The 22,734-nt window shown below is 33.7% G+C and overlaps 1 protein-coding gene across 2 annotated transcripts in view; it reads left to right on the forward strand.

Moving 5' to 3' along the window:
- CDC42BPB (CDC42 binding protein kinase beta) overlaps window positions 1-22,734 on the forward strand; it is a 152,044-nt gene extending 129,310 nt beyond the window's left edge. The window contains exons 30-37 of one of the 2 annotated variants that reach the window (XM_051978321.1): window positions 3,478-4,074; window positions 14,696-14,793; window positions 14,886-14,970; window positions 15,197-15,314; window positions 15,414-15,531; window positions 18,287-18,392; window positions 19,348-19,418; window positions 21,045-22,734. In XM_051978321.1, coding sequence (XP_051834281.1) covers window positions 3,478-4,074; window positions 14,696-14,793; window positions 14,886-14,970; window positions 15,197-15,314; window positions 15,414-15,531; window positions 18,287-18,392; window positions 19,348-19,418; window positions 21,045-21,176 — 1,325 coding nt within the window. In that variant the 3' untranslated portion in view covers window positions 21,177-22,734. Of the gene's footprint in view, window positions 1-3,477; window positions 4,075-14,695; window positions 14,794-14,885; window positions 14,971-15,196; window positions 15,315-15,413; window positions 15,532-18,286; window positions 18,393-19,347; window positions 19,419-21,044 lie in introns of those variants that run through there. The other variant, XM_051978322.1, reaches the window with a different exon arrangement.

Below are 22,734 nucleotides of genomic sequence, written 5' to 3' on the forward strand. Positions count from 1 at the left end.
CCAACTTAAACTCATTCTGAGCCAATTAGAACATCTAATGTCAATCTATTCTTTCATTCTAATAAAGGAAAACCTAGGAAATATATTAAAAGTACATTCTTCTTAGCATAGAAATTTTAAATATAAATCATCTTGTCCATTTTTTAAAGTTTATAAAAATTTGGGTGTTCCCCTGAAAAAGGCTAAATTTCATTAAGCTAAGTTCCCTCAAACTATCTCACAACAATGATAAAAGTGCTAAAAAGACCCTACAAGGGGGAAGGAAAAAACTTTTACAAGAAAGACTGCACAGAAAATCAAGCCAGTGAAGCCTTAATAAAATTGAGAAATACTCTGGAGTAAAGGAAGGAGAGGAGAAACCTTTGCAGAAAAGAACAGAACTGTAACAAACTATTATCTTTGGAATGGAGAATAGGCATACTTTTAAGAAATTTCAGAGTGGGCGTTAAGCATCCCAGTGAGATGATAAAGATACAACATCTCTTTTATTAGAAATAAGATGGTTAGAGGAGGAATTCAAGAAGGCTTACATTACAATTGAAAGGTGTAGAAGCAGAGAACAACTCAGAATGAAAAAAAACATAGCAATGGAAAAACATGATAAAATGTTTTTTTCAAATGTTAGAATTGGAAGAAAACTTTGGATCTATACAAATCAAAAGGACAAAATTGAATGTTGATCTAAAAATTATTAAAAAGTAACAGTCTGACTATGATATTTAAAAAAATTGTAGAAGCCTTTCTCCGTAAATAATCCCCAGAAGTATCAGAATACACAAAATGTCAACCAAGGATTAACTGACTCAGAAATATAATCATTAAGTTCTTGAGCTTTAGGATCAAAATCTTGCAAGATTGTACTATTGGTAGAACTGTGAATTGGTCCAACACTTTGAAAGTTGAAACTCTTTCCAAAAAGTTAATTACTACTTTGTAATACAGCTTGAGGTCTTGAATTTTGGTTCCTTCAGATGAATTTTCTTATTATTTTTTTCTAGCTTTCTAAAGGATTCCTCGGTAGCTTTATATATAGTAGATAAATTCTTTATCAAGTAAAGGATATTAAAAATTACAAAAGATACAGTTCTAATTAGGTGAAATTTAAAAGCTTTTGCATTAACAAAAGTAATGCAACTACATTAAGTAGAGAGACAGTCAACTAAAAGATCTTTATATTAGTGTCTCTGATATCAGTGTTTTTTATTCAAGAGGCATTTATTAAGAGAATATGTAAAATTAGAATCCATTTCCCAAAATATCAAATAAAAAATACTCATAAAATTGCAAACTCTTTATCATATAAAAGGATACTTTTAAGTAACTAACAATAAGAAAGATGCAAATCAAAACAACCCTGAGGTTTCCTTTTATTCCCTCCAAATTAGAACAGATGATTAAAAGGCAGAAATAGTATTGGTAGGATGTGAAAAGGCAGATTTATTAAAGCATTGTTGACGCAGCTATGAATTTTTCCTATCAGCATAGAAGACATTTTGAAATTTCTGACTCTAAGATTCTGCTGTTAGGAATTGAGGTTGGTGACTTGGAAAAAAGGGTGACCAGAGAAAATATTCATAACAGCACCTTTTATAATAGGTATAAATTGAAATTGGTGAATAGCTGAATAAGTTTTGGTTCATTAGTGTAATGGAATATTGATGTGCTATAAAAAATGATGAATATAAAGAATTTAAGGAAACAAAATGAACAGAAGAATGTAAAAACCAGAAAAACAAGATATACAGTGGCTATAATAATGTAGGTGGAAGTAATATCAACAAACAATTCATTATGGATGTTTTGAAATTATGAAATGTTTTTGAAATTAAACTCTCCTCTCCTCTCTTCTCTTCTCTCCTCTTCTCTTCTCTGAGGTTAAGTGCCATGCCCTGAGTCATATAGTTAGTAAGTGTTAAGTGTGTGAGGTTGGAGTTGAATTCAAGTCCTCTTTACTCTAGGAAAATGCTCTATTCACTCCACCATCTAGCTGCCCTATAATTTTATTTCTCAAAACTTGATAGAAATTGAATGTATAACTAACTACAATGTAGAGGATATTATCAAAGTCAAATTAGATTGATATTTATATGACCATTAAGACTTACAGAAATAATTTTGCATCTAACAGCTCTGATAAAAGTCTGACAACTAAAACCTATATACATAAGGAATTGATGCAGAACTATTAAGGCTAAGAGCCTTCTCTAATAGATATGTAGCCAAAGAATATGAACAAATCATTCTTTTTAAAAAATGGAAGTTATCAACAATAATTTTATTACATATAATCAGAAATGTAAATTAAAACACTGAGGTATTACATCACACCCATCATTGTTCAAGATAATAAAAGATGAAAAAGTTCTGTGTTAATAGATGAAAGTAGAAATGAAACAGTAATATCCACTGTCACCATTATTATTTAAAGTTAGTACTAGAATTGCTAGGTATAGCAATGATACAAAAAAATTAAAGTAATGAACATTAAAAGGAGACAATTCTTTATCTGCAACTATGATTTATGTAAAACATTGTAAAGAATCCACGAAAAAAAAGTAAAGATATATCACTAATAGGGATATTGAGGCATATTTTGGGGGACTAGAGAAAAGAATGGGGTGACAGTATGACTAAAGGAGGTTTTACTTGACTATATCTATTTGTAACATGTATTGTGTTTCTTAATGGGGGAGAGGGAGGAAGGAAATGCAAATCTGAATTTTTTTAATTGAATTTTCAAAAAAGAAAAGATTTGGAAATATGCAAGAGAAGTTACAAAATTCTTGATAGTTTTTTCATCCTGTGATCCTGTTATTAGGTTTATATATACCAATGAGATTATTGACAATATGAAAAGACTTATCCGAGGTAAATGTTTGTAGCAACACTATTCATTGTAGAGGAAAAAATGGGAACCATGTACTGAGTGATTCAGAAATTGTTGATAAAATATGAAAAGTCTTTATGAAGTGATGTAAGAGTGAACAAAGTAGAAATAAAAGAGCAAAATATATAGATACTACACTTACGAAGGCAGTTTAAAAATAAGCAGAATTCAAATAAAAATATTTTAAAAACATACACCTATTCTTTTAATGTTAAACTAGTAAAAGTAAGGTTAAACTTGAATTTTCAATCTTTTATTCTACTTTGTAAATTATACATTGTAGGAGATTACATAAACTCCAGTCTATTCACAATTTAATGTTTTAAGGCTCAACATTTCATCCTCTACTCCTACACTTCATTTTACAAGGAATAAAGAGGCATGGAAAGGAGAAGTGATTTGGCCAAAATTACAGAAATAGGAAATAGCAGAGTCAAGATTTGAGTCCCTGGCCCATTTCAGAAAGGTTGAAATTTATCCCATTATGTCACTTGCAAAGTTGACAGAAAATATCCTTTCTTTACAGAGGATTATTTAAATTTTGATAGCCCTTTATTTACTGAGATTTATCCCTTGTGCCTTCTTTGCAGTGATTGTTCGAGCTGCTGATTGTAAGAAGGTGTACCAGATTGAACTTGCTCCCAAAGAGAAAATCATCACTCTCATCTGTGGCAGGAATCATCATGTTCATCTGTATCCCTGGTCCTGTCTTGATGGTTCAGAAGGCAATTTTGACATCAAACTTCCAGAAACTAAAGGCTGCCAGCTTATAGTAGTTGCCACAATAAAGAAGAGTTCTTCAACTTGTTTGTTTGTGGCTGTGAAACGACTGATTCTTTGTTATGAAATTCAAAGAACTAAACCTTTCCACAAAAAATTCAATGAAATTGTGGCTCCAGGAAATGTACAGTGGATGACAGTGTTCAAGGACAGGCTCTGTGTTGGCTACCCTTCTGGGTTCTCTCTATTGAGCATCCAGGGAGATGGACAATCTCTAAACCTGGTAAATCCTAATGATCCCTCGCTTGTGTTCCTCTCACAGCAGTCTTTTGATGCCCTTTGTGCTGTGGAACTCAGTAATGAGGAATACCTGCTTTGCTTCAGCCATATGGGAATATACGTGGATTCACAAGGTCGGAGGTCACGCATGCAGGAGTTAATGTGGCCTGCAACTCCTGTTGCCTGTAGTATGTATATGTTTTTCTGTTGCCATATCCCTGTTGCTGCTTCTCCCATCAAAAATCAGCATATGTTTTCTTTTATTTTGATTTACCTTCCAATTTTCACAGTTAAGGTAGCTAAGAATTTACACTATACCTAATCCCATTTTTCCTTAGGAAAAGAATCAGATGATAAAAGTGTGGTGCAGAGGCATTTTTCAAGCATTTACAATATTCCAGGCACTATATTAAGTTTTACAAATAAAAGTGAAAAGAAAAATAGACCCTGCCCTTAAGGTGCTTAAGTAAGTTTAAGAAAACAACACAAAAGGAAAGAGGAAAGAGGTACTGTGGGGGGAGATGCATGAGGAGGTATCTGGTGCTGGGGTCTAATATTGAATTCTAGAAATTTAAATGAAAACGAAAGTTGATCAGCCTTTGTCCATTAACAAGATGGAGGCACTTTTTACATCCCTTCTTCCCCAGGAAAAAATAAAGTCACCTGTGGAAGAAAGAGGCTGATAAAGGAAAGGGTTCTTCTAGGGTAAGCAGATAGGAGGGCTAATAAATGTTCCAAAATGTAGATGTGGGCAGAGTGTTGGAGTTTGGAACTCAGAGCACAGCAGCATGATAATGTGAATGAAAAGTTAAGCTTTGGATCAGGAGAATCTAGTTTAAAGACCTGCCTCTAATATATGCTGTTTTGGGGACTCTGAGGCAATTCAGTTAACTTTTCAATATTGTAGGATAGTTTCTGAGACAGTAAATAGCAAAAGTGCTCCCAACCTGCTAGACTGTTTATTGCCCAGAATTTCTGCCCAAACCTTAACAAGTCTATCTGCTTTGCCTTCTTGTCTGTAAAAAACTTTTTCAGAAAGACAATCAGAGAATTATTTAATATTATTAGTATTCATAATAATCCCTCATATTTTTGTTATTTACGATTCATACATTCTACTACACTGAGGTGGCTCCCTTCCATCATTATATCTCTTTTGCCAGATTATTCAGTTAAGGAATAAGCATTTATTCAGCACTTAAGCTGTGCCAGGCATTGTGCTAAGGATTGAGTATACAAAGAAAAAACAAAAATAGTCCCTGCTCTGTTGGTCTACACAGTATAAATAAGTTTATACAAGATGCATGTATAGTGGATGTGAGGTTATCTAAAAGGGATCAGGAAATGCATTCTTGCAAAAAGTGGCATTTCAGTTAAAGAGCCTGATAATCTTCATTGGTGGCATTAGAACTGGCTTAAAAAGCTTAGAGGACTTATTGTTGAAAGTGATCATTGGAAATCATTTAGACACAAATGAGGAAATGAACTTCAAATATTTTGAAGGCTCAAGTCCAACGTTTTAAAGCTACTCTCTTTTTGGTATTTGTGTTGAGAAAAATTAGATTTTGGTTTGGAAAAAATTGTTTAGAAAAGAAACATTTTAATGGCTAAATATACAGAAATAAAAGACTGGGTGCTAGGGAAACAGAAACAAACAAAACAATCCTTATTCAAAAAGTTTACATTTCATTGTGGGGAAGATAACACCTAAAGTGGAACATGAAAAAAGATGTTGGGAGTATGCAGACTGGGGTAGAATAACTTAAGATAAAATAGAGAACTCCTGAGTGTGAGTTAAGGCCCAAAGTAAAAATAGTTAATTATAGATAATTCCGGATATCAGAACATCCTGACATTAAATTTAAAATTTACATTTAGTTTAAATTTAAATTTAAAATCAGGGCATCTAAATAAATAGAAAATAAAAGTTCTGCCCAGAGACATTTAATTAGATTAGCTACAAGACAACTTTCTTTAAAACTGGTTTAGTAACTTCTAGTGAGAGATTTCTGCTAGTGCAAATTGACACCTCTGATAGAGGACATAGTTATTAAAACTGAGGGGCATTATTAATTTCTTTCAATTGTGTTTGCTTGCTAGTTTTATTGAATTGATAAAAATATTAATTGCACAATACCAAAGGTTGGGGCATTTCCAATGAAAGGAAGATGTAATTAGCTTTCATTATTTTTTTCATGTGCCATCAAACTGCATCTTGTTCTTCATTATCTTATAAAGAACCACATGTTTGTTTTTTTATATATTTCTTATTTCCTTTGTGGATTTTATGAATAATCCAGATTCAGGCCAGAGCCTTTTCCTTATTGCTGGTAGAAGCTTTGCTGCGATATGACCCCAGTAGTAAAGTTTCCAAGGATCCACATATCTAATGTTATTAAGATTCAATGTTTTATTTTACATTCATTAAGAGATAAAAGCAGTATAGTGAATAGGGAAGCAATCTTGGAGTCGAGGAGACCTGAATTTAGTTATTCTGAAACATGCTAACTATGTTACCTTAAGCAAGCTATTTAACCTCTTAGTGCCCCCGACAATTCTGAGAGAATTATCAGACCAAATGCCAGTCTGTCTTGGTAAAGGAAAATTTTTCACTGAAAGTTCTCTATTTCAATGAAATCACAGGTCCAATAAAAAAATTATGTTCTTAAGTTTGAAGCTGCCAAATTAGGCATAAACATAGAACTTGGTTTTTCCTAGGGAAAAGAAAATATTTACCTTAACTGCCTCAGTAATTCTCTTATGTATTCATTCTTCACTATTCCTCCCCCTTGATTTTATGGATTTCAATTTTCATTTCAGTGAAATGCGGATTTTCATTAATTTCGATTCAACACATACAGTTTTTTTTTTTTTCACATACAGTTTTTAAACATTATTGGGTAGAAGACGTTGTGCTAGAATATATAGTAATCTACTCTCCCACTCCCTTCCCCATTCCATCTCTAAGAATGCTTATTTTCTTCGAGACTAAACTCAAATATCACTTCCTATATGAAGACTTTTCTGATGCCTTCATATGTTCCATCTTTTTCCTAAAGTTATTTTGTAATTATTTATCTGTACATATAGCATAAAAAGTAGTATGGCATAGTATAAGATTAATCTCAGAGTTAAAACAGGATTTGGGATCAAACTCAGATCTGGAGTTACAAAGACAAAAACAGATTAGTCCTTCCCCTAATAGAATTTACAATTTACTTGGGGGTTGAAACATGTATAAAATTTTTTCTTTGACTAGATCTTTGATTAGTTTTAGAGAGCCTCCTGGGAACTATTCTAGAGGTAAAGTGACAGAGTCACATGGCCGGTATGTGTCAGAGATAAGGATTGCCCATTAGGTCTTATTAGCACTCTGGCCAGCTTTCTGTAAAATGTTCCATATTTCTCTTCATAATATCAATACAAATAAGTATGTGTGAAATAACTTTAAATAAATAAAGAACTAATATCTGAGGGGTTCCAGAAAGACTTATAAGAACTGATACTTGAATTTAGCCTTGAAGGAGGCTAAAACATTCTTAGAGAGAAAGACTTAAGGCAAGGCTACCTTAGGAGAGGTATTCCAGGCTTAGGGGAGTCAATGGACATGCATCATTTATAAGGATGAGGAAACAGTTGTAGAATGTTATGTATGGAAGGAAAGGATAAGAAAAGAATGAATCATTAGTCTTTGGAGAGTTTTAAATAGTATATCTAACAAAGTTTGTTATTTGAAAAGTGATTCATTCATTTAGTATTGTGTTTGCTAAATATCAGGGGCCTGGGAAGAGTCTTAATGGCTCAAATGTTCTCCCCTACCAGTCTTTTTCTCGCTTTTTGTGCCTTTCTACTAGCTCGTATAACATAAAGATTCTAGAAACATTTTAATAAACACTGGAGGGCTAAAGATAAATATATGAAATATTTCTCTTTGAAACAATGATAGTAAGTGATAGTACTTAGTACCTTTATAATATCCTCAGGCCAACACAATCTAGTAATAGAGAAATTTGTGGCCTTGATTTCATTTATGTCCTAAATGACTCTGGGCATGTCATTTATTCTTTCTGTCTGCTGTTTATCTGTAAAGTGAAAAATTATATAATCTTTGTCATAGGACTGTAGGTTTTCCTCTTTTTCAATAGTAAATATTTAGTAAATGGTCATTTTCTACTATATGTATGTATGTACCTTAACTATTCCATTGATCCACCACTCTTTCTTAGTACCAGATTGTTCTGTGATTATCACAATGTAATTTAATTTGAAATCTGTTACTGCTAATGGCAAGTAGGTGGTTCAGTGAATAGAGCATCAGCTTTGGAGTCAGGAGGACTTGAATTCAAATTCGCCCTCAGACATTTGACACTTTATGACTCTGGACAAATCACTTAATTCCAAATGCCTTGCAAAGAAGAAAGGAAAATGATACTAGTCTTGACTTCCTTCACATTTTTTAAAATGATTTCCTTGATATATTTGATCTCTTGTTTTTCAAGATGATTTTTTTTTTACCTTTATAAAAGAATTTTTTGGTCGTTTGATTAGTATGGCACAGAATAAGTAATTAAATTTAGATAGAATTGCCATTTTTATTAGATTGACTCAGCTTGTCCGTGAGCAATTGATATTTCTCCAGTTGTTTAGATGTCTTTATTATTTTTTATTTTATAATTATATGTATGTAGTTCTTCCTGGGTTTGTTTTCACTCTAGAGAATTGTTTTATATTGTATGCAGTTATTTTAAATAGAATTTTTTTTTTCTGTTTCTTTCTGGTGAACTTTTTTGATAATATATGGAAATGCTAGTGATTTGTGAGTTTATTTTATATTTATATATTCTGAAAACTTTGTTAAAGTTAATTGTTTCATCTAGTTTTTTTAGTTGCTGCTCTAATCTTCTTTAAGTATACACCATCATATCTGTAAAAAAATTTTGTCTCATTGTTGACTATTTTTATTTCTTCAATTTCTTTTCTTCTCTTACTGCTATACCTAGTATTTCTAATATAGTATTGAATTATAGTGATGATAATAGACATCTTTGTTTCAGCTCTGATCTTGTTGGCCAGACTTTAGCTTATCCCCATTCAGATGCTTCTTGCTCTTGATTTCAGATAGATAAGGCTCCATTGAGTCCTATATTTTTTCAATATTTTTAATAGAAAAAGGGGTATTTTGTCAGACGCCTTTTCTGTATGTTGACATATCAATTATGCTTATAATTTTCCTAATATTTAACCCCGAATTTCTGGTATAAATCCCACATAGTCATAGAGTGTGGCCTTTATGATATGTTGCTGTAATCTTCTTATTCGTATATTATGAGTTTTTACATCAATATTCATAAGAAAATTGACCTATAGTTTTCTTTCTCTGTTTTTGCTTTCCTTGGTTTAGGTATCAAACATAAAAAGAATTTGGTAGGATTTTTTTCTTATTTTTTCAAATGGTTTATATAATATGGAAAATAATTGTTTCTTAAAAGTTTTTTGGTGCAATTCATCTGTAAGTCCTGGGAATTTTTTCTTAGGAAGTTCATTGATGGCTTATTCAATTTCTTTTTGTAAGATAGGGTTATTTAAGTATTCTGTTTCCTTTTCTTTTAACCTGCCAACTTACAGTTTTGGTATATATTCATCCATTTCATTTAGATTTTTAGATTTATTTGGTATATAATTTGGTTTGTCTAATAATTATCTTAATTTCATCTTCATTGGTAGTATATTCACCCTTTTCATTTTTAATATTGGTAATTTAGTTTTTTCTTTTTTTTTAAATCAAATTAACCAGTGGTTTATCTATTTTCTTGTTTTCTCCCCCATAAATCAATTCCTAGTTTTGTTTATTAATTCAAATTTTAACTTTTGATTTCATTAATTTCCTTAGATTTTTCAAGATTTCCATTTTAGTATTTAATTGGAGATTTTAAAATTGTATTTATTTTCTAGTTTTTTTAGCTACATGCCCAATTTAAATACAATTTCTGTTTATCCTTCTTTCATTTTGCCTCAAAATTATGTTTTGTTTCTGATCACTGCTTTCCCTTTAATCACCCCCTTGTCTTTGTTACTCTCTCCTTCCTTGTCAGATAAGATTGATTTCTACACCCAGTTGAGAGAGAGTGTGTATGTGTATATACATACATATAGACACATTTTTCTTCCTCCTTTGAATTATTTCAGGGTTTTGCCCACCTTCCTAACATTTTCCCTTCCATTATAAAAGCTCTTTCTTCAGTGTCTTTTATGAGATAATTTTCCCCATTCTTTCTCTTCCTTCCCCCATTTTCTAGCACATTTCTCATTCTCATCTATTCATTTCTTTTAGACGATCCCAACATATTTCATTCACATCCTCTATTACAGTTCTTTTGATTGCTCTAATAACGATAAAGTTCTTATAAATTAGATGTATCAGCTTTCCACATAGGATTATAAATAGCCCCTTGTGATTTCACTTTCATATTTACCTTTTTTATGCTTCTCTTGACTTTTGTCTTTGAAAGTCAGATTTTGTCTTCATTGCCAATCTTTTCTTTGGAAATCCTTGAGCATTCTCTATTTCATTAAATATCCACTTCCCCCTGAAAGATTATACTCTGGTTTGCTAGTTAAGTTATTCTTAGTTGTAATCCTAGTTCTTTTGCCTTCCAGAATATTATATTGCAAGCCCTTTGCTTCTTTAACATGGAAGCTTCTGTGATCCAGACTGTGGCTCCATGGTATTTGAGTGTTTTCTTTCTGGTTATTTGAGATATTTTGGTCTTGATCTGGGAGCTCTGGAATTTGGCTATGATATTCCTGAGAGTTTTTACTTTGGGATCTCTTTCAAGAGTTGATCAATGAATTCTCAATATTTCAATTTTGCTCTCTGGTTCTAGACTATCAGGACAATTTTTCTTTATAATTTCTTGAATGCTTTCCTTGATCATAGCTTTTAAGTAGCTCATTAATTCTTAACTTCTCTCTTATCAATGTATTTTTCAGGTCAGCTATTTTTCCAATGAGATAGTTCTCAATTTTCATTCTTTTGCCTTTGACTCTTGATGTTTTCATAGAGTCATTACCTTTCCACTTGACTAATTTTTAATTTTTTTACAAAATATTTTCTCCAATACAGTTTTGTACCTCTTTTAACAGTTAGCCAATGTTTGGTTTTTAAGTTATTTTCTAGTGCCTCTTTTATAAGCTGTTCGTTGTTTTTTTTTATAATTTTTCATTGTCCTTGTTTTATTTCTAAGTTTTTCCTCTACTACTCTGACTTTTAAAAATCTTTTTTTAATTCTTCCAGGGATTCTCATTGTGCTTTTGTCTAAATCACATTTTTCTTTGGCTTTGCTTGTAGCCACTTGTCATCATCCAAGTTTGTGGCTTGATCTTCCTTGTCGTGGGAAGTTTGCACATTTTTTCCAGCCTATTTCTTGATTTTGAACTTTATGTTAAAGTTGGGCTCTATTCCCAGGGTTGGGTTGTAAGTCCTAATCTTCAGGCTTTTTTTGCATTGCTTTTTTAGAACTAGTTCTGGGAATCTGAAGTGTGTGTGTGTTTCCAAGGTAGTGATCTGGGGATATGCTTTCCTGATCTGCATTTTAGTCCTTATCCAGAAAGGGCCCCTGATTCCTTATGACTGAAACCCTTCCTCTTGCCCTGGAACTGTGACCCCAAAGTGGGTTTGGGCAGTGGAGTTGTCAGATAGTGCCTGATCCTGTGATTAGTCCTGGCACAGGGGTCCCCTCTAATCTCTTTCTTACCAGTTGTCTAATTCTCCCTTACTAAATTAGGACCCAGATCTTTGCAATTGCTTCTTTTACCCCCTCCAAGGTCTTTAGCTGGTGTTGCCATCACATGTGCTGCAGGCTAGTCCCCACTCCATTGTCACAGAACTCTCCTTTTAGGCTGGGGTGGCAGAATTTGATTTGAGGCATCAATTTAAAATTGTTTGGAGGGGAAAGCTGAGAGAGCTTAGCTATAGTGCTTCCTCTATTCCGCCATGTTGGTTTTCTATCCCATTTTTTCAAGGTATTAATTATGATTTTTTTAAAAGGAAAGAGAGAATGGTGTCTATAAACTAAAAGACAATGAATTTGCCTTTAATTCCAGGTAAATCTGAACTTAGTTGGTAAAGAAATGGTTAGTGAAAGCCAGAAATGAATGTGGTACTTAAGAACTGGTCCTGCAGATCATGGCTAAATTCATTTCCCTTTTTGACAGGAACACTAAAATAGGAGATTGGGGAATAGTCATATACTATTCTGGTGGAAAAGACAGATATGGGCTAGCTGACAATACTATTGTTTGAATTTATAATAGATTAAAATGGTTTAATGTCAACTCAAGATTTTTGGTGGAGTGTCCCAGAGATCACTGCTTGTTTCTGTGTTCTTTAATATTTTTTGCAGTAATTTTTGGTTAAAAAAAAAAAAAAAAAAAAAAAAACACTGGCAAATGTCTCAAAGTCAGTTTACTAAATGAGAAAATTTGGGATCTAGAAGTTTGAGATGAATCTGAGAAGAGCTAATTTAATAGGAAGTAAGTATAAAAATCTTGAACTATGGAACATGAAATAAATTCTACAAACCCAGATTGGGGAGAGAAGATTATAAAGAAGTTAGAAGACAGAAGAACTTCCAGGAATAAGAAGTTGCATGTTTGTCAGTCCATAGTTAGAATATGGTGCATAATCCTTTACACCACAATTTACAAATAATATTGATCATCTGGAGAACATTCAGATAAGTTTATCCAGGATGGTGAACGATCTTGAGTCCATATCTTATGAGGATCTGTTGAAGGAACTGAGTATGTTTAACCTGGAAAAAGAAATATTTTATTTGATTTGGGATTCTTATTGAGGGGGGAGGTGTGGTAGGAATAAAGACAGACATAATGGCTGCTTCCAAGCATTTGAAAGGATAAAGTTATATAAAAAAATAAAATTAGATATTCTGTTTGCTCTTAGTTCTGCTTTCTGGGGCCAGTGCCAAGTTGAATAGAAGTAAATTTAGGTTTGATGTAAAGAAAAACAATATAATAATTATAAAGCTATGCAGAAGTGGAATAGACAGCCTATGGAGTTTTGGTGTATATTTTCCTCATTGGGAGGTATAGACAAACTTACCAGGTGTGTTTTGCAATCAAGAATCCTTTTTAAATATGGGCTTCCCACTTGAAAATTCTGTGATTTCTTTATCATTAATGTTATTCTTGAACTTTTGCAACTGACCTAAACCATGTACAAAGATGAATACATGTTTAACTATACTATGTTTTGATTTTTTTAAAAATTCAATGGAAAGGATTTTGTTCTACAGTTGATATAGATTCTACAAAAGACAATGGTATCTATCCCTTTGCAATATGATAACAAAAGTAAATTTTAAACTCAAGGTGAAGAATGATGAAGACTGGAAATTCAAATTAATACTACTGGCAGTATTACGTATAGTAATACTACTGGCAGTTACGTATAGGTACCAACAAACTGCCTCGTCTTTGGTATAGTTGATTAAAAAGACGTTTTAAATTGTCTTTTGAAATTTCCATAAAGTAATTAAGAATTTGAAGAGGACTTTGAAAAGTGATTGACAGATATTACATAATTTCTAAAAATGCTGTAAACATTCTAGTTATTTTATAGTGAAGGAAACTTGAAACCCAGAGAGAGAGAAAGGAATATTTCCAGTTTCATCTAATCCATGAGAGATATAGGACTCTCATTTCTGACTCCTAGTTTAGTGTTCTTTCCACTCATCTCTTGCTAATTTTTTACAAAAGGCTTCATCATAATAGTTTAGGGGTGTGTATGTGTGTGTATTTCCTTTTTTCAGGTGCAGAGCAGGTCTAAGTTTAATACTTTGCAGTATTATTTTTGTTCTGTGTAGGTCTAATACAGTGTCACCCATTGAAAGAATAAGCATTTTGGTATCTTTGAATCATAGGATATCAGAAGCTGAGACAGATACAATCTGTCATCCTCCCCTTTATTTCATAGAGGGAAAATTGAGAGTTAAGAAAGGAAGGACTTGCCAAAGGTTCCAAAGCTGAACAGAGCCAACACTAGAATGCTGACTCGTGACTCCTGATCTAGTGAGAGGAAAGGTCTGACTGAAGGACAAGAAATGTGATTAATTAAAGTCACTTTTGTCCTTTCAAATATATTCACATTTAACCAGTATTGGATTAGTGTATAGGGGGGAAATACCTTCAGAGAATGTTTACAGAATAAAGGAGAATGTTTATTAATTAAAATACCTGTCAGCAAGTAATTGCTCCTGAAGTGTTTGAAAATAATTGATTCTCATATATTATACCACTGCCCTCCCAAATCATGTTACTAGAGCCTGTTAATTCTTTATATTATTAACAAAATTATGCTTTCAGAACCCATCCAAATTTCATATTGTGACTTTAAAATAGCAATTACTTTTTATATTAATGTTTCTGAAAGAAAAAGTATGATCATTGTTTCCTTCAATGTGTTCAATTTTTCTTTAGTTACAAAGAGACTGAGCATTTAAGCATTTGAAACACTTACTTTTTTTTAACTTGAAAGATCTGAAGTAGGAATTTGGAATATGTTTTTTAACCTGTCTTTTCAGATGAAACCAGTTTGAATTTTAGTCATTTGAAATTGAAAAATGCCAGTGATGCTTCTCAAATTGGATGTAGTTAGGAATGCCATCCGTGTAGCTTTTGAAAGCTTCATAGTTCATACCCACAATCTTTTATCATTCACTTCTGTAAACTTTGTCAGGTTTTAACAATTTATACATTTTTCAGTTAATTCTTTTATTTTTATTCTATTAGGTTGTAGCTCTTCTTACATCACAGTATATAGTGAATATGGAGTTGATGTCTTTGATGTTCATACTATGGAATGGGTTCAGACTATTGGCCTGCGGAAGGTAAAAGAATCCATTCCTTTTCATTTTATTATAACATATGAACTGTATAAATTAAGCATTATGATCAAAATTGCTTTTTTGTCCCAAACCAGATCAGACCCCTTAACATGGAAGGAACACTCAATCTCCTTAACTGGGAACCTCCACGGTTAATATATTTCAAGAACAAGTTTTCAGGTAGGCAGAAAAGAAACAAATTTAGAATATTTCTGTTCAGTAGATTATTATCTATTACTGTGTGTCACGAGCAAACAGCCTTTTTCTTCACCTAGATCCAACAAATTCTTGTGCTTCAAAATTGTACTATGTGTACCTATGGTGTGCTGATGTATTTGAGAATGTGATGTTTCAAATACATAGGCTACAGCCCATAATTACTGTGCATTGTTTATCATTCATGTAGGAGCTATACTCAGTGTGCCAGAAACTTCTGATAACAGCAAAAAACAAATGCTTCGGACCAGAAGTAAAAAGCGATTTGTCTTTAAGGTTCCTGAAGAAGAGAGATTACAGCAGAGACGGTAAAACAGTCTAATCACTTAGAGTCTGGTTAGGTTAATGGTGACAGCCAAGAATATTTTTGCATATGAATGAATTTCCAAATATTTTCTTTTTCCCAGAGAGATGCTCAGAGACCCAGAATTGAGATCAAAGATGATATCAAATCCAACTAACTTCAACCATGTTGCTCATATGGGGCCAGGCGATGGAATGCAAGTACTCATGGATCTCCCTCTGGTAAATTAAATAAGTTTACCCAATAAGCAGGGAATAAGGCATGGGAATGAAACTTATATCTGCAAAATATAATCTCTCTGCATTTCCACAGTGTCTCTTTTTCTGACCACATTTGCCAGAGGAAGCTATACATAAGGCTTCTGATGAAATCGGGCTCTAGCTAAAAAATGAAAAGCTGCATCTGCAAAGATACCCTAATCTGCACTGCTAGCTAACTATAAGCATTTTATAAATTCTTACCTTTATCCATTTTTTTCTTATATGATGAAAATGGCAGAATGAATTTCTTTCCCCCTCCTCTTTGCAGCAGTTCTAATACCACCTCCAACAGACTTTAACCACATTTATCACATAAACTTTCTCTGCCAAAATCTTTCTCCAGAGTCATCACAGTTTTTCAGCCTAAGGCATTCATCTAATTTCTTATTTCTGATTTTTCTCATTTTCTTCAGCAGACTAGGAGCAATTATTAATACATTAGCACTTAAGAATTGGGCTGATGTAACCTGGGTTCTTTTCCAGCCTTTACAATTATGTGAGAGGGGCAGATCATGGGCCAAGGCCCAGAGAGCTGCCTTAAGTTTGGGTTCTCTTCCTCAATGGCCATATGGCCCATGTAGGTCCCATTGCCTCTCCAGGCCCAGCTTCTTGGCTTTCAGAATGAGAGAATAATACTCAAGCTGCCCCCTCCCAGCATTATTAGCATTATGAAAAATGTAAAGACTTAGAAATGTGTAGATGTATGTTTCAGTAATAATGAGGAAGAAAACTATTCAGCCTAACACAAGTATTTACTAACTGCCTTTAGTGTGTATGACTTGGACAGGCACAGGTTTGGGAGTTTGGTGAAGAATGACAGATGGTAGGGGCCTCCAAATCTGTGATTTCATTGGTGTAGGGAACTCTTAGTGAGGAAACGCCTCTGCCACCAGAGAGAAACTGCTGTTCTGCATCTCAGATTCTTAAACCAATTGTTTGGTGACTGAGACACTTTTAAGTGATTTGCCTAGGTCAGAAAACCAGGATAGGACAGAAGTCACACTCGATTCTTAGCCTTCTTGACTCTGAAGCTGACTCTGCCAATGTCTACTCTGTAGACACTAGAGAAATAAAGTTCAAATTAGAGCATCCTAGCCTTCAAAGAGCTTGTCCTGTAGCATACGATATAGAAATAGATAGCTAGACATTAAATAATTTAAGGATAGATTTAACATAAATGGTGATGCAGAAAAAGAGACTGAGAAGTAGTTAGAATGGTAGAGAGAAAATAAGAAGAAAGCAGCATCACAAAAGCCAACAGCATTTAAAAAAAGAGGTGTCCTGTTCAGTGAAAAGTTAAAACTTGGTGCCAGGAATATAAAGGAGTTTACTTTCTGTAGAGGGGAACTGTCAAAAATGTATAAGTGAGAACAAAACATATGAGGACTGAAAAAGATATATATTATAATTAGTAATTAAGTTTCTATGAAGTGATGGGTTTAGAAGCTAGAATGAAAGTGATTGAGACCTAATTTGTAGATGAGGAAGTAGAAGCTAATATAGACAGTTTTGTACTGTCATTAACCAATTCATTCAAGACATCCGTACTCTTAGATTTTTAGCTCTTGACTTTTTCTTGCGGAATAAAATGTATTCCAAATATTGAGTCCTAATAATATGAAGAAATAGTGGTTTATCTGCTTACTGCTCTTTCAATTAAAACATGCACATTTTCTGTAATTAAAATACTAGTTATGTGCTGTGTCCATCAATTATCAACCTATTGAGATCAAGAACTAATCTGTGTGTTCCATTACTATCTATACTCTATCAGAAAGTGGAGGAGGGGCTCCTGCATTCTGGATGAACCCCTTGTGAAGGATTAATGGGAGGGATTAAACAAGAAACACAGATTGGATGGGTATGAAAAAATAGCTTCCATTTTTGTGGTGGTTTGAGATTTACAAAATGCTTTCCTTGTGATTATTCTTGGAAGTGGCTGACCACAAAAACCTGAGAGTATGGTAGTACCTACATATGATGCCACTCGTGGTAATTTTTAATTTTTGATGGTAAAGATTTATTCATTCTTTTAGATTTACCTTTATTTAGATTTTTTTTTGGACTAGATAAAAGAGGAGATTCTTTGCCTCAATTGCTACCTAGCTTTAATCACTGAATGGGCGTGGCCTCAGTCAACTGAGACCTATTGAAGACCTATTTAAAAGTTCAAGGTCTCCCATTTCATCCATGGCCATCTCCAATCATCTTGATCTATATCTGGCCACTGGACTTTTTTTTATTCCGAAGGGGAAAGTGAGACAGGTGACTTTGCACAGCCTTCCCTTAATGAAATCCAATTCACTTGCATGTCACAGCATCATTTCTCTGATGTCATGGTCCTTTTTGAGAACCAAGGACAAAACAACAAAATGCTTTCCTTTTGATTATTTTTGGAGGTGGCTGACTACAAAAACCTGAGGGTTTAGATACTAATTACATATGCTGCTACTCATGGTAATACAGTGCATATTTACATAATGTTTTAAAGTTTACTTTAGCCCCTTCTGCAAAAATCATCTTTCAGTTTTTGTGGAGGGGAGGAGGGGTGTTAGAAATTATTTGTTTACCTAGCAAAGATAATCAAACATTTTCCCAGATTGATCTTGGTATCATTTATTGTCCCTGACCCACAATACTTTTTAAACAGATCATAATGATTATGGTGTGGACATTTGATGTTACCTATGTTTTAATGTTGCATTTTCAAATATAGAGTGTATTGCCTTCCTCACAAGAAGAAAAAGTTGGCCCTTCCCCAGCCAACCTCTCCCGGCAACCACAATCAAGAAGTAAGACCTACGTTTCATGGCCCTCTTCAGGTACAAATTGCAATCTAAATAATCTTATGTAATAATATTAGATTTACAGCTACAGTAGAGCAGTAATGAATTGAACCAGCTACACTCAGCAAAAGAACTCTGAGAAATGAGTATGAACCACTACATAGAATTCCCAATCCCTCTATTTTTGTCCACCTGAATTTTTGATTTCCTTCACAGGTTTATTGTACACTATTTCAAAGTCCGATTCTTTTTGTGCAGCAAAATAACTGTATGGACATGTATACATATATTGTATTTAACATATACTTTAACATATTTAACATGTATTGGTCTGCCATCTGGGGGAAGGGGGAGGGAGAAGGAAGGGAAAAATTGGAACAAGGTTTTGCAACTGTCAATGCTGAAAAATTACCCATGCATAATAATATTAGATTTAATTCCTTGAGGACAGAAAACATCTATTTCCTTTGTATTTCAAACAAGTGCATTGTGTAGTAGTCAATCAATTGGTAAGCATTTATTAAGTGCTTACTGTGTACCAGTCTCCATAATAAATACTGGGATTACAAGAAAGACAAATGATAGGCCCTGTCCTCAAGGAGTTTACAATCTAATGGGGAAAAGAACAAGCAAAAGAAATATTTTATAAATAGGAAATATTAACAGAGAGAAGGCACGAAAATCAAGCAGGGTCCAAGAAAGGCTTCCTGGAAGTGGTAAGACTTTAGTTTGGATTTGAAGGAAGCCAGGAGGAAGAGATGATTATAATCATAAGCAATAGCCAAAGAAAATGTTAGGGACTGAGAGATGGTATGTCATGTTTGTGGACTTAACAAGGCATTTAATAACTGTGGGTTGAATAAACATTAATTGGGCACCTATCTATTATGTCCATGAGCACTGTGGGAGAAAAAGAGCCAAGAAAAATACAAAGGACTTAATTCAATGTTTTAATTTTTACTTGAGTTATAAGCTTTCCCTTTTCCCATAGGTGGAGGTGAACTGGGAGTGACCATGCCTCTAAGAAGTATGTCTGATCCTGACCAGGATTTTGACAAAGAGGTAACATTTTGTCTTCTCAAAACAAAGCTTTGTTATACTATATAAATAATCAATTATTCCTTAAGATGAAAGACACTTGGATCACAAGCAAAAAGTATGCTCCCACTCCCTTCCCAAAGTAGTGGCAAAGATGTTGGAGGAAGTTAATAATTTTTATCAGTTTTGTTTTAATTTTTAGCTATGCTCATTCAAATTTGAGTAATAACATAAGTAGGGAAAAAAGATGAGATAAAAGTAAACAAATCAGCAAAACATTACAAAAAGTGAATGTAAATTTTTGTATATGTAACCATTTTATTTTTACTAATTTAAAAGCGATAAAAGCTGTGCGTATTAATTTTTAACAAGATAGAAACAAAGTTGTGAAATTTATTTTAATACAGATTGTGTTCCTGTTTAATGTCTTTATGTGAGTGTAGCTTTGTATATTCTTTTGTTTCTTCATCACTTCATATAAACCTTCCCATTTTTTCCAGGGCCCTAATATTCTTTAGCATTCTAGACTTGTTATTTCATTGGCTTAGGAAACTTCCTAGGAAGAAATCCCTTTTATCAATGTAGACTAGCAATTGTCCTGTGACATTTTCAGTTTTAGAGATTTTCTTAGGGCACTGGGAAGTTAAGTTTCAAGCAGAGGCTGATATTAATTCAAAGGCTCATTTTCAGATTAGTTAAGATCTGTGGCAATACAAATTCTATTTCTCTTTTGAAGAGAAGTGGGTATGAGCCTTGAAGCTCTGAGTTTATTAAACTGATGGGCAATCTGCTTTAGTTAGTTATCACAAGTACTTGAGTCAATTTCTCAGTATTTTCCAGGTTTCTGATTGTTGAGGGAAGAAAAGAGAAAAGGATAGAATCTATGGCCATGAAACATGCTTTCCTTCAGTGGGAAAGATTTGATACAAAAATAACAAAATAGTGTATTTTTTCCTTAAGCACATTCACTCTATTACACCCTGTTGTTCATCATTGCATTATGACTAGCATTGTATGAACTCTGCCCTTTTTTTCATTCAAAGATTAATTATGCGATCTTAGGGCTAATTGGCGATCATAAAACCATGAATTTTGAGCCTCTTGGATCTTAAGTACCATCTAGTCCAGTCTTTCATTTTACAGACGAAGAAATTGAGATGCAGAAGGATTGTCATCCCCAAGTCATGCAGGTAGTTTAGCAAGAGCACAGGAATCTGGATCTGACTCCATATCCAGCATGCTCCACTCTACTACATAAGGTTGCCTTCAGAAATTTTGGTTACCATGATTTAGTCTCTTATTCCACAGTATTTGTAAACATGCCTCCAACTTGTAAATTCCCCAGGATTTTTTTTTTCCCGATTTATAATACCACAATCCCCTATGAAGTAATGCCCCCATAGTCACATAGACAGTCTAAGCAGTTGGTCCAGAACTTAAACTACCTGCCTTTTCAGTTTTTTTGGGTCTTAACATTTACATAATAGGGCAACTTTGAGATCCAGCGCCCATTTGCTAGATAAATTCAGAGTTTACCATTTGGCCTAGAATTGGAAATCCAAAGTTTGAAATTCTTTGGTAAAAGGCATAAATATAAAAACATGGAAGATTGTCTTTGGGAATATTCATTATCATTTCTTCTTTTAACAGCCGGATTCTGATTCCACCAAACACTCTACTCCATCGAACAGCTCTAATCCAAGTGGCCCCCCCAGCCCCAATTCTCCACACAGAAATCAGCTTACACTAGATGGACTAGATCAATCAACCTGTGATGCCTAACACTCCAGCCTCCAGTGTTTCAGCTTCACATTCCCAGCACTGCACCGAGTATTCAGAAACAAATGGAGCAAGTGTCACATGAGTGCCAAGACTGATAATCTCTAGTGTTGCACAAGAAAATAAATATCCAATTGTAGATAAGAAAATGAAAACAAATTATTATTACAATAATCACTTTTTTTTTTTTTTTGGCAACGTTGGGCAGTTGCGATAGTTAAGATGTATTCATTTCTGCACAGCTGTGATATAAATCTGTTACTTATAAGCATTAAAAAAAAAAAAAAATCTCTTCTGCCAAGAAAGAAATAGAGGGGAAAATACTGGTAGTGTGGATGCTAAACAGTATTGACAATATTATTTTTCTATAGAATGATGTAATGTCTCATTAGCCGGAAATCCTTTTAGACAAAATATGGACCTTTGCATAAGAAATACATACAAAGGGCCTGTTACATCCTCAAATATACTTTTCCCTTTTTCCCGTAACTCTTTCCTAAAACTTTAGGAAAATAATAGAAAACTGTACATTGTTCCCAGCATCACTAGAATTATGAAGTCAAAAGAAAGCTGAGGTTTATTTGTGGCCTTTAGAACTCATTTAGCCATTATATATTCAGCTGCAGAAAAATTTTACCAACTCTTTAATCAAGTATATAGGACTGTTCCTATAACATCTTCCCCCTTCCCCTTTTTACCCTACTTACTGATTTTATTCCATTCTCAATTATGGCACTGATCAGGATTTAAGACATCAGAAATACTGTTGTGAAAGTTTTGTTTTTTTTTTTTTTTTTTGGAATAGCGTTCTCTCACACACACACACACATACACATTTGTGAATATGTATTTATGAACATCCAGTGGGAAATCTGTCTTCTTGGTTCTTTACAACGGTTAAATGAAGCAACTTAAAAATGAGAGAGCAACTTCTCATTCATCACTTTCATCTGCATGGAGATTCCATGATTACTAAACAAGTATTGATCATGTAGAAAAACACACAGCACACTCCTAAAGATTTCCTATGGCCCATGTGCAGTGGTGGTGTTTTGTGTGGCTATTTAATCTCATATTTCCATACATTCTCCATTTAGTGATCATATTTGTGCCCCATCTCATTGAAAGCTGTAATTAATCTCATGACTGGCATGTCCAGTTTTTCATTGACCCATTAGTGTGCCTTTTACCCCCACTATGACAGTTGGATGTCAACTTACTGAAGATTTTGGTTTTTATGGGCTAATAATGCACCACCAGTGGTTCTCCCACCCCCTCACTCCCAAACATTGTTTATGATGTGCACTTGTTTTTAGTTGAAATTGAGTGTTCTAGTCTACTTTTAGTCCCGTAACATTGTGTCCGACAAACAGTACTGGCTCTTTCCTCAGATTCTCCATAAAGAGGCTCCTTTGGAGCTGGACACTACTGCTTTGGGGGTGGGTGGGTGGAATCTCGTTTTTACTTTTTTAATGTAAGTCTGAGTCTTTGTAATTATTGAACTGTGAGAACATTTTTGAACAATTTACTTGTCAATAAAGCAGAAGAGGAAGGTTTTAAA

This window comes from Antechinus flavipes, chromosome 2 (genome assembly GCF_016432865.1).
Source record: "Antechinus flavipes isolate AdamAnt ecotype Samford, QLD, Australia chromosome 2, AdamAnt_v2, whole genome shotgun sequence".
In the NCBI taxonomy this organism is placed as follows: Eukaryota; Metazoa; Chordata; class Mammalia; order Dasyuromorphia; family Dasyuridae; genus Antechinus; species Antechinus flavipes.